The sequence below is a fragment of the Bison bison genome, unplaced genomic scaffold (genome assembly GCF_000754665.1).
Source record: "Bison bison bison isolate TAMUID 2011002044 unplaced genomic scaffold, Bison_UMD1.0 scf7180017864495, whole genome shotgun sequence".
Taxonomy (NCBI): domain Eukaryota; kingdom Metazoa; phylum Chordata; class Mammalia; order Artiodactyla; family Bovidae; genus Bison; species Bison bison.
The window spans coordinates 8,577,496-8,586,984 of NW_011495054.1; the positions used below are offsets into that span (position 1 = coordinate 8,577,496).

At 55.1% G+C, this 9,489-nt stretch overlaps 1 protein-coding gene across 1 annotated transcript in view; it reads left to right on the forward strand.

Moving 5' to 3' along the window:
• The first annotated feature begins 6 nt into the window (after positions 1 to 6).
• The window catches only part of KIAA1671 (KIAA1671 ortholog), a 136,995-nt gene continuing 127,512 nt past the window's right edge, over positions 7 to 9,489 (forward strand). The window contains exons 1-4 of the mRNA XM_010828850.1: positions 7 to 23; positions 1,793 to 3,391; positions 5,301 to 5,388; positions 8,246 to 9,487. Coding sequence (XP_010827152.1) covers positions 1,848 to 3,391; positions 5,301 to 5,388; positions 8,246 to 9,487 — 2,874 coding nt within the window. The 5' untranslated portion in view covers positions 7 to 23; positions 1,793 to 1,847. The remainder of the gene's footprint in view (positions 24 to 1,792; positions 3,392 to 5,300; positions 5,389 to 8,245; positions 9,488 to 9,489) is intronic.

A 9,489-nucleotide genomic window follows, 5' to 3' on the forward strand; every position in this document is an offset into this window, starting at 1 on the left:
GCAGCCAGGACCTTCCAGCTCGGGTAAGTGGGGCTCTTGTGGGTTCTGCCAGGGAATCTTCTCTCTGTCCCCTGAATATCCTGTTCTTGTCCCATGTCTCACATCTGTGTCCCGGAGGTCACGGGAGCTGGCTCTAATGACGAGCAGTCCTGGTTTGGGGCAGGACTCTGTGTGCCTGTGCACTCCGCCCCGGGTCACTGCCGACGGATTCCTCCCAGGTTGCTCTCGATTTTCTGGTTCTCTGTTTCCATCCCTCTCTTCTGCCTCTGACCCCATCTAGACGGTGTTCTCTGCTTGGGAAGAAGGAATCAGTTTAGCACCATCGAGCGTGTAGGGAAGAGAAAAGATAAAAATCTGTCCGCCTTTCTTTCCTGCAGGCTGCTGTGTGAGTCAGAGCCGGGGGCAGCAGTGTGGGGCCCCCAGAAGGGAAGCGGGAGGCTTGCGTTGAACTAAAACACCTTCTACTTTTAGCCCATCTAGACGAGGGGGCAGGATGGGGGCAGTTTTGTAGGGAAACAGCACTGGCATGAAGGTGGGGTTTTTAGGGTAGGGGACGCATCGAGAACAGCAAATCGTCTGGCAGTTTTTACAACCAGAAAGGAACAGGACGTTACTGTTAAAAGGGGAGAGTTGAACGGATCCAGGACTTGAGATCCAGTTTCAGCTGTGTGATGGTTGGCAAGTCGGACCACCTCTCTGGGCCCCATCCTTACAAAGGGAGATAAGGACAAGCCCTGCCTCTCAGGGTCTTTGGAGGATGGACCAGAGAGGTCTCCTGTCCTGAGAGAGCAGAGCTCATGGCTGGAGGAGCAAGGGGCTCGTGCCTGAGCCGTTGCAAAACAGGGGCTGATGATCACACCCCCATCTCATAGGGTTGTAGGGAGGAGGATGTGATTCGTGAGACAGAGGGAGCCCTTGGCTTCCCTGAGGCCTGACTTGTGGTAACTCTCGTCCTTAGCTGATGATACTCTTCTTACTGAGACTCTGAAGGCAGTCAGCTTAAAATAGGTGTTCAGCTAAAAAGAACCCAAAGGCAAAAAAAAAAAAAAAATAATAACAGCAGGTAGAATGGAAAATGAAGATGGCTTTTTTCTTTTTTGTAAGACTTCTGGAAAGACTGGGACGGGGAAAGATAAGGGACGGTCTGGGGAGCTGGAGTTCTGAGGCCTTTTGCCAACTCTGTGACCTTGGGAACACCGGCTTTGGGTGTCTGTATGAGCTGGCGCTGGTCACCTGCCCTCTCTGTGCTTGGTCCTGAAGAGGGTGAGGATCAGCCTGACGTGCGCAGGCTCTGAAATGGGAAAATACTGCGAGGGGCAGGGACAAGAATGTCACCAGGGCTTACCCTGGGAGCCTGCGGTGTGCGTCTGGAGTCCGACCCAGGTTCGAAGCCCAACTTTGCCTCTTTTGTTCTCTGAGTGACTTCAGGTCAGTTACTCGGCCTCTCTCCACTGGTTTCCATATCTGTACAGCTGAGAGCATCGTTCGTTACCCTGAAAGCTGGCCTTGAGATTAAACGAGTTGGGAAAGTCCAAGTGAACACTGGCATGGTTCGGGCAGCCTTTGAGCTGGAATGAACTTCAGAGTCAGGCCTTTTAGTCCACTGACCTTGCCCAGAGCTGAGAGGTGCAGGCCACTGGCCCAGGCTTGCCCGGTGGTCAGTGGAGAGCTCTAGTCCAGACCCGGGGCTCCGGTCTGTTGATCTTCATCCATCTCCATCTCCCCCTCAAATCTCTCTGTTTCAACCCAGACACTGACTGAATCTTAAATTTACTTTAAAAATTTTTTTTAGTGGTTGCCTCTCCGTTTCTGACGTGCTTCTTCCCCATGGAGCCACAACCGTAACCATGGCGACGCGGGTGGAGGTCGGCTCCATAAGTTCCCTGACGGGGGTGCCAGGCCTGGGCGAGCTCTCCAAGGAGGAGGCCCTGACGCGGACCTACTTCCGCCAGGCTGGCGATGCCCCGGGGCCCCCCTCAGCACTGCTCTTGGAAGGAAAAAGCCCCCTCAGGAGCCCAGTCCGCCTGCTTCCTCTGCCAAGACTCGCCCCCAAACCCTTCTCCAAGGAGAAGGCCGCAGACGTGACACCCCTGTGGCCCAGCCTGGCCAGGCCGTCTCCCGCCGGGGGGCTCTCCCAGGACGTGGCCTCAGGGCGTCTGAACGAGAAGATGCCGGGCCTGGCCGGGCAGGAGGCGGGGAGTGGGGACCGCCCGAGAAACGTGTCTCTGTTCCCTAAGGCCGCCATATCACAGCCCATGCCAAACCCCGTGATCTTCGAAAGCACCAAAGCCGGCCCCGCTCTGGGGAAGGGGGCTTGCGAGGCCAATGCAGGCATGTCTCAGGGACCCGCTTCCGCCCCCCGTCCTGAGGTGGCCGCCAAGCCTGCCCCGCCAGCCCGAAAGCCCGTGGGGAGCCTCCCCCGGCCAGCCTCCCTGCCTCAGGACTCCAGGATGGTGGCTACCCCAGAGGATACCGGCCCAAAGGAGCCTCTGTCAAAGGCCAGCAGCGTGGAGGACGCGGGAGGCACCGCCCCGGAGCCACCCAGGCCTCGCCCGAAGAGAAGGCCTGTGTCAGCCATCTTCACCGAGTCCATTCAGACTCCGAAGCCAGGCCCCGGCGGGGTGGCCGCGGTGGGGAAGCTGCCCCCAACCCCTCCCGAGAAGACGTGGGTGAGGAGGCCCAGGCCTCTGTCTGTGGACCTCACGGCCCGGTTCGAGAGCAGAGAGGCCTTGGCGAGGAAGGTGGCAGATGAGGCCACAGCAGGGCCCACCGCCCAGCAGCGGGGACCCGAGAGGCCGGACCCAGAACCCAGGGTGGACAGGGAGTGTCTGGTCAAAGCAGAGGCACCTCCACACGACCCGGATTCCGATTTCCTGCAGGTGGCCCAGAAGATCCAGGAACGGAAAGAGAGGCTGCTGTTGAAGCAGGGGGAGATGGGCAGCCTCAGAACCGCAGGGGGCTCGGCCAGGGTCATCTCCACCAGTGCCCAGGGTCTCGGGGAGGAGAAAGCCAAGCTGGACAGGGAGCCAGAGAAGGCAGCCAAGGACCCCCAGTCCCCTCTGCCCAGGCCTGGAAGAGGCCAAGACATGGCTGAGGTCAGGAGCAGAGAGGCTGCTGGAGAGACCCGGGCTGGGGGAGAGCAGACCCCCCGGGGCGGCGTGAAGAATCGCATTGGCCTGTTTGGGGAGGAGGGCGCCTCGGCCTTGGCAGCGGGGTTTGAGTCCCCACCAGCCACCCCCGAGTCCCCAGCCGTCCCATCGGAGCCAGAGAAAGCGGGCGTGAGTGTCCAGGAGCGGATCAAAGGCTGGGCCACCGAGAGCTCGGAAGCAAAGCCGGAGCTCAGGAGGAGGGCGGTCCAGACACGGCCACTGTCAGCGGACCTGACCAAACTGTAAGTGGGAATACCCCACGGGTTTCCCCCAGGCTCCGAGAGCCCCAGCCCCTCACCAGAGATCCCCCTCCACGAGGTGGAAGGAGACTGCAGGGCACCAGGCTCTGTACTGGGCACACTTGGTACCCCAGCCCTGAGAGGAAGTGGCAGTAGCCCCCATTTCTCAGATCAGGAGGCTGAAGTGTGGAGGATGGCACCGCTTCACTGTGCGTGCCAGCGGCAGGGCCAGTGACTTGAGCGGGTCGCTTTCCCCACCTTGAGCCTCGGTTTCTTCATCTCGTAAAGGGAAATGATGTTAAGGCCTGCATTAAAGGATTAAGGCCAAGACTCAGATACCTCTGGAGATCGCTCAGCCCAAGGGAGCCCTCGACACACTGTATTTATTAATAGTCCCAAATGATAGGATGAATCCTGTTGGTTAATGATAATTTTCTAAGCAGGGCCTGGCCCCTGACATCTCTTCCTCCTTTGTTTTTCCGCAAGTGGCTTCTCGGCTAAGATAGGGAGATGCCACCGGGGTGTGTCGCCAGCTCATTAATGGCACTCACGCCACCAACTTAGTTTGTCAGCAATTGAGCTTCCAGGGGGCGGGAGCTCTGGGCAGACTGCCCTCCCGGCCCTGGGAACCAGGGCGACCAGCTCGGCCAGAGCTGCGACCACTGGCTGTCAGCATTTAGAATGACCTGGAAAAAAAAAAAAATATCGATGCCTGACCCCCACCCCCAGAGACTCTGATTCAGCAGATCTGGGGAGGGCTTCTCATCTTGGTTTTTCAGAGTCTCCAAAGTAATTTTCATGTGCAGCCAGGCTCGAGAACCCCTGAATTCGGGCAACAGAGAAAGAGGGGAGCTCCCTGGCCACTCAGTGGTTAGGACTCAGCGCTTTTGCCAGGTTGTCCCTAGTCAGGAAGCTAAAATCCCGCCAACTACACGGTGTGACAAAATAATAAAACCAGGGAACAGAGGAAGGGGCACCACGTCAGGGCCTCATGCACCTCCCCTCCCTGAGTCTCCCGCCCCCCAGTCCCTCAGGTTATTCCCATCTGACAGGTAGGGAAACCGAGGCTCTGGGTTTAGAAACAACTCCTGCACAGCCTCACGCGTTCCCGGAGCCAGCCCTTGGACTGCTGCCCGTGGGTCAAGTTCAAGACGTTTGATTTGTCTCACCTCCCTCTTCTCTGCAGGCCCCCAACCCTGAACTAATCTTTCAGCCTCTGCTCCAGAGAACTCGGCAGAGATGGGGAAAAATCTAGCTCCAACTCCCCTTTCTCTCGTTTCCCCTTTACAGCTGGGAAACAGGCCCAGAGAGTGATCAAGACTGGGCCAAGGTCACCCAGAAGCAAAGGCAAGCCTGTTCCCTGACACATTCCCTGACCGCCCACTGCCCCCGAGTCCCGCGGTCGGTCTGCAGTGGGGCTGCTGGCTGTTGTGGGGTTGCAGCCATTAATTATCGCTGCTGGGGCATCTTCGCTCCTCTCTCTACACCTTCATGTAGCTATTAGGGCCTTGGGTAGCCTCTTATCTGACCTACAAAAGATGATAGGGAGGCGTTAATTATCCCCGTTTTATAGATGAAGAGACAGAGGCTCAGGTGAGGTCACGAGCCTGAGCCAAGCTCCCTCAGTGGGGAGGCAGGAAGGAGAGCTGGCACGAACACCCAGGCCCCTTTCCCCGAGCCCGGGGCTGCCGCCACCCCAGTGATGCTGTGCTTAAGGTAGGCTCTCTCCCTCCTGGGCCCGAGAGGTTTGGCGACTGGAAAGGACACGACCCGTCTTGGAGGAAATGGGGCAGGGTTGCTCTGATGACCTCAGTGCTCTTCACCCCTGGGTTCCTGAACTGGTTACGGGGTGTGGGCTGGAGGGAGTCCCAGCTTCTGGCCGTGCACAAGTAACTTGGGTCTCTTGCGACAGGTTTTCCAGTGCAGCTTCAAGCAACGAAGTCAGATACGAAAAGTGTTTGGAGCTGAGCGGTGAGTTTCCCAGAGAACCAAGAGAAAAGGTAAGAAGCCGCTTGGCACGTCCTTTTTTCTCCCAGTGGGTAGCGATACTTACTGGAAAAGGGGCTTTTACAATCTCGAAGATCAGGAAAGACTCAGAAACCTCTCATGGACTATAAGACATTTTTTTCTTTCCTTTCATGTTGGGACTTTTAAAGTCCCTTCCGGTATGATAGACTGTGCTACTCTGCTGTGTGTGTGTGTGTGTGTGTGTGTGTGTGTGTGTGTGTGTTAGTCACTCAGTCGTGTCCAACTCTTTGTGACGCCACGGACTGCAGCCTTACCAGGCTCCTCTGCCCATGGGATTCTCCAGGCAAGAATACTGGAGTGGGTTGCCATTTCCTTCTCCAGGGGATCTTCCTGACCCAGGGATCGAACTTGAGTCTGCTGTATTGAAGGCAGGTTCTTTACCATCTGAGCCATGAGGGATGCCCCATGATTTGCTGTTCCTTGGTGTTGCATACTGTTTGCAAACATAATTGTCAGGCATAAATTTTTGTCTGTGCAAACAGGAGGAGGATATGACTTTCCTGTGTAAGAATGTCTGCTTTTTTGAGAAATTAATGAAGATTTTGAAATGTTGGGACTTCCCTGGTGGTCCAATGGCTAAGACTCCCAGCTCCCAATGCAGAGGGCCCAAGTTTGATCCCTGGTCAGGGAACTAGATCCCACATGCTGCAACTAAGACCTGGTGCAGCCAAATGAAATTTTTTTAAATGCTAATATAGGATTTCACTGGAGAAGGCAATGGCAACCGACTCCAGTATTCTTGCCTGGAGAATCCCATGGACGGAGGAGCCTGGTAGGCTACAGTCCATGGGGTCGCTAAGACTCGGACACGACTGAGCGACTTCACTTTCACTTTTTTACTTTCATGCATTGGAGAAGGAAATAGCAACACACTCCAGTATTCTTGCCTGGAGAATCCCAGGGACAGAGGAGCCTATTGGGCTGCTGTCTATGGGGTTGCACAGAGTCAGACACAACTGACGTGACTTAGCAGCAGCAGCAGTAGCAGAGGCTTTCACTGGTGGCTCAGTGGTAAAGAATCCACCTGCCGATGCAGGAGACATTCGATCCGTGATCCAGGGAAATCCCACATGCCTTGGAGCAACTGAGACCATGCACTGTGAGTATTGAGTCTGTGCTCTAAAGCTCACACTCCGAGACAAGAGAAGCCACCCCAGTGAGAAGCCCGTGCGCCACAGAGAGCAGCCCCCGCTCGCCAAAACTAGAGAAAAGCCTGCATAGCAAGGAAGACCCAGCACAGCCAAAAATAAATAAATAAAAATCAAAAAACGTTAATAGAAACCCCCTCAACTCCCCCCCCCACCATTATGGCCCCAGCTCCTTTCCTCACCCCCTCATTTGTCAGCTAGGAAAAGGAGAAAAAAATCACCAGCAATTAAATTGCTGAGAAAGTATTTTCGGTTAGTCTATTTAATTTTTTAAAAAAAATCTCACAAAATAACTGCTGGGTTTCATGGGTTTGTGATTGATGCTTTCTGAAATTTCAAGTTTTTCTTTTATTTATTTACTTATTTTTAATTGGAGGATAATTGCTTTACAAGGTGTGTTGGTTTCTGCCATACATCAGTATGAATCAGCCTTAAGTATATCCACAGGTCCCCTCCCTCTTGACCCTCCCTCCTGCCCCGTCCTGCCCCTCTAGGTTGTCACAGAGCCCTGGTTTGAGCTCAGTTTGTTCTTGAACAGCTTTATTGAGGTATAACAGACACAGAGTGAACTGGACATATTTAAAGTGTAAAAGCAGATGAACTGTGACTTCTGTGTACATCTGTCAAGCCGTCATTACCATAAAGACAGAGGACATTTCCAGCACCTGCAAGTTTCTTCTTTGTAATTCCCCCCCAGCTGCCCCCTCCTCCCCCAAAGCAACTACCAATCTGCTTTTAGTCACTATAGATTCATTTGCATTTTCTAGATTTTAATATAAATGGAACCAATGCTCTTTTTTATTTTTTTTTGGTCAGATTGATTGATATCTCTTCTCCACTGTTTATCTACATGTATATATGTATATACATGCACACACCCCTACAGTTTTTTTAAACAGTATTTTATTATAAATACATAGTTCCTCCTTCTGCTTTTCTTCCATCAACACAACAGCGTTTTAAGTGTCCTTAGATCTTAGGACATTGGGAGCCACCCCGTCTCTGTAGGTCCAAGTGCCTGTGTGGTAGTCAGCTGTTTGCATATATCAAAATTTATTTAGCCCTTCAGATGAGCATCTAGGCTCTTCTGTTTCACTGACAGTTCTGTATGAACTTTCTTGTTCAGGTAGGCTTGTGCACGTGGGCAAAGCAGGGATTCTGGGAGGAAACCGGCTGGATGAAAGGAAATGAGTATCTTAAAGTGACGGCAGACGCACTGAATGGCTCAAGAGCGGTGCCCGTTTGTCTGCTCGCCAGCGGGGGCGAGAGTGCCTGTTTTCCCTCACTGGCTGTGTTCAGTCTGTAAGACTGGATGGCTTCTCACTGCTGTGATTTCAGTCACCTCACCTCTTCCTTTCCATTTCAAATCCTTTGACCTATATTGGATTGTTTCGGTACTTCCCTGGCAGCCCAATGGGGAAGACTTCACCTCCCAGTGCAAGGGATGCTGGTTTGATCCCTGGCCAGGAGGGCTGAGATCCATACTCTAAATAACCTAAACCATAAAACAGAAGCAGCATAGTAACAAATTCAATAAAGACTTAAAAAATGGTCCACATAAAAAAAAAAAAAAACTTCATTGAATTTGTTATAATGTTGTAGCAAACTTTTACAAATAAATATTAAAAAATTTTTTTAATCTTTAAATAAATGGATTGTTTCTTTTTGTTTGTTTTCCCAGCCAAAGGACAGGCATGGCGTAGAAGGAACATCTGTCACAAGAAGCCCCTGGAAGCCTGGCCTCCCCAGGGAGAAACCCAGACAGACAGAGCGGAAAGACAGTTTTGACCGTGTCCCCGGCGGCGCTCGGGGTGAAAGCGCGGTGGGGGCCCGGAGCCCTTCCGAGGGCACCCCGGATGATGATGGAAGCTTCCAGACCGTATGGGCCACGGTGTTCGAGAATCACGTGGAGAAGCATACCATCACCGCCCCCTCGGGACGCAGTCCCTGGGCCACGACCCCCGCGGACCTGGCCAACGTCTCGGAGCCCAGATCCAGACTCCTTGGACCCAGAAGCTCTTTCCCGCAAACCACAGCCCTAAAGCGAGAGTGGCTGGAAGATCCCGACCTGGAGCGAGGCGGAGGGACCGCCTTCTCCAGCGGTGAGCCCAGACAGCATCGCGTGTCCTCCCTGCTGGGAAGGCACCCTGGGAGCGAAAAGGGCAGCCATCACCCCTTCCTCAAGCTCCCGGAGAGCGCCCCCGCGCCCGAGAGGGTTGAGCCCAGGTACGACGTCGTGCATGCCGTCGGGGAGCGCGCGCACAGCGAGGCCGTCCTCACGGCGCCCGAGGAAAAGGCCCTGACTCTCCGCAGCAGCCGGTCTCGGCCCCCGCCCTCCCAGGAGGTCACCCATGCCATGACTCCCGCCGACCCCAAGTGCAGGCCGGAGGGCCAGGTGGGGTCCGTCCAAAGGGCCAGTTTGATCTGGGAAGCCCGAGGGACCCGTGAGGTCAGCGGGCCGAAGCCCGAGTTCCACCGAGAGCCTAAGGACACGCATGGAGGCAGTTGCCCGTCACCCAGATGGACAGGTGGGGTGGCCGTGAGCTGGCACAAAGCCGCCGTGGGGCTCAGCGAAGGGAGAGGCACAGAGCCGAGCCCCGAGGCCGCCTCTGCGAGGACTACCCTGGAGGCCCAGCACCTGGGGACCGAAGGAGCCGGAATCCAGCCGGGGGAGAGGGCTCCGCCCCGGGGGGCGCCTCCAGAGCCTCTTCCCAGGGCCAGGGATGAAGCCGATGACTCTCGAGTGCAGCTTCAGGCGGACGTGCCGGGGCAGACGGGGCCCCTGGCCATGGCTGGCAGCCAAGAGCCCGAAGCCAGGAGGCGGAGGGTGAGCCCTGGCGACCAGAGGCTGGACAGATGGAGGCGGCGGACCCTGCCCCATGACGTGAAGTTCGATGAGTTCAGCCTCCTGCCCCCAGAGCACTC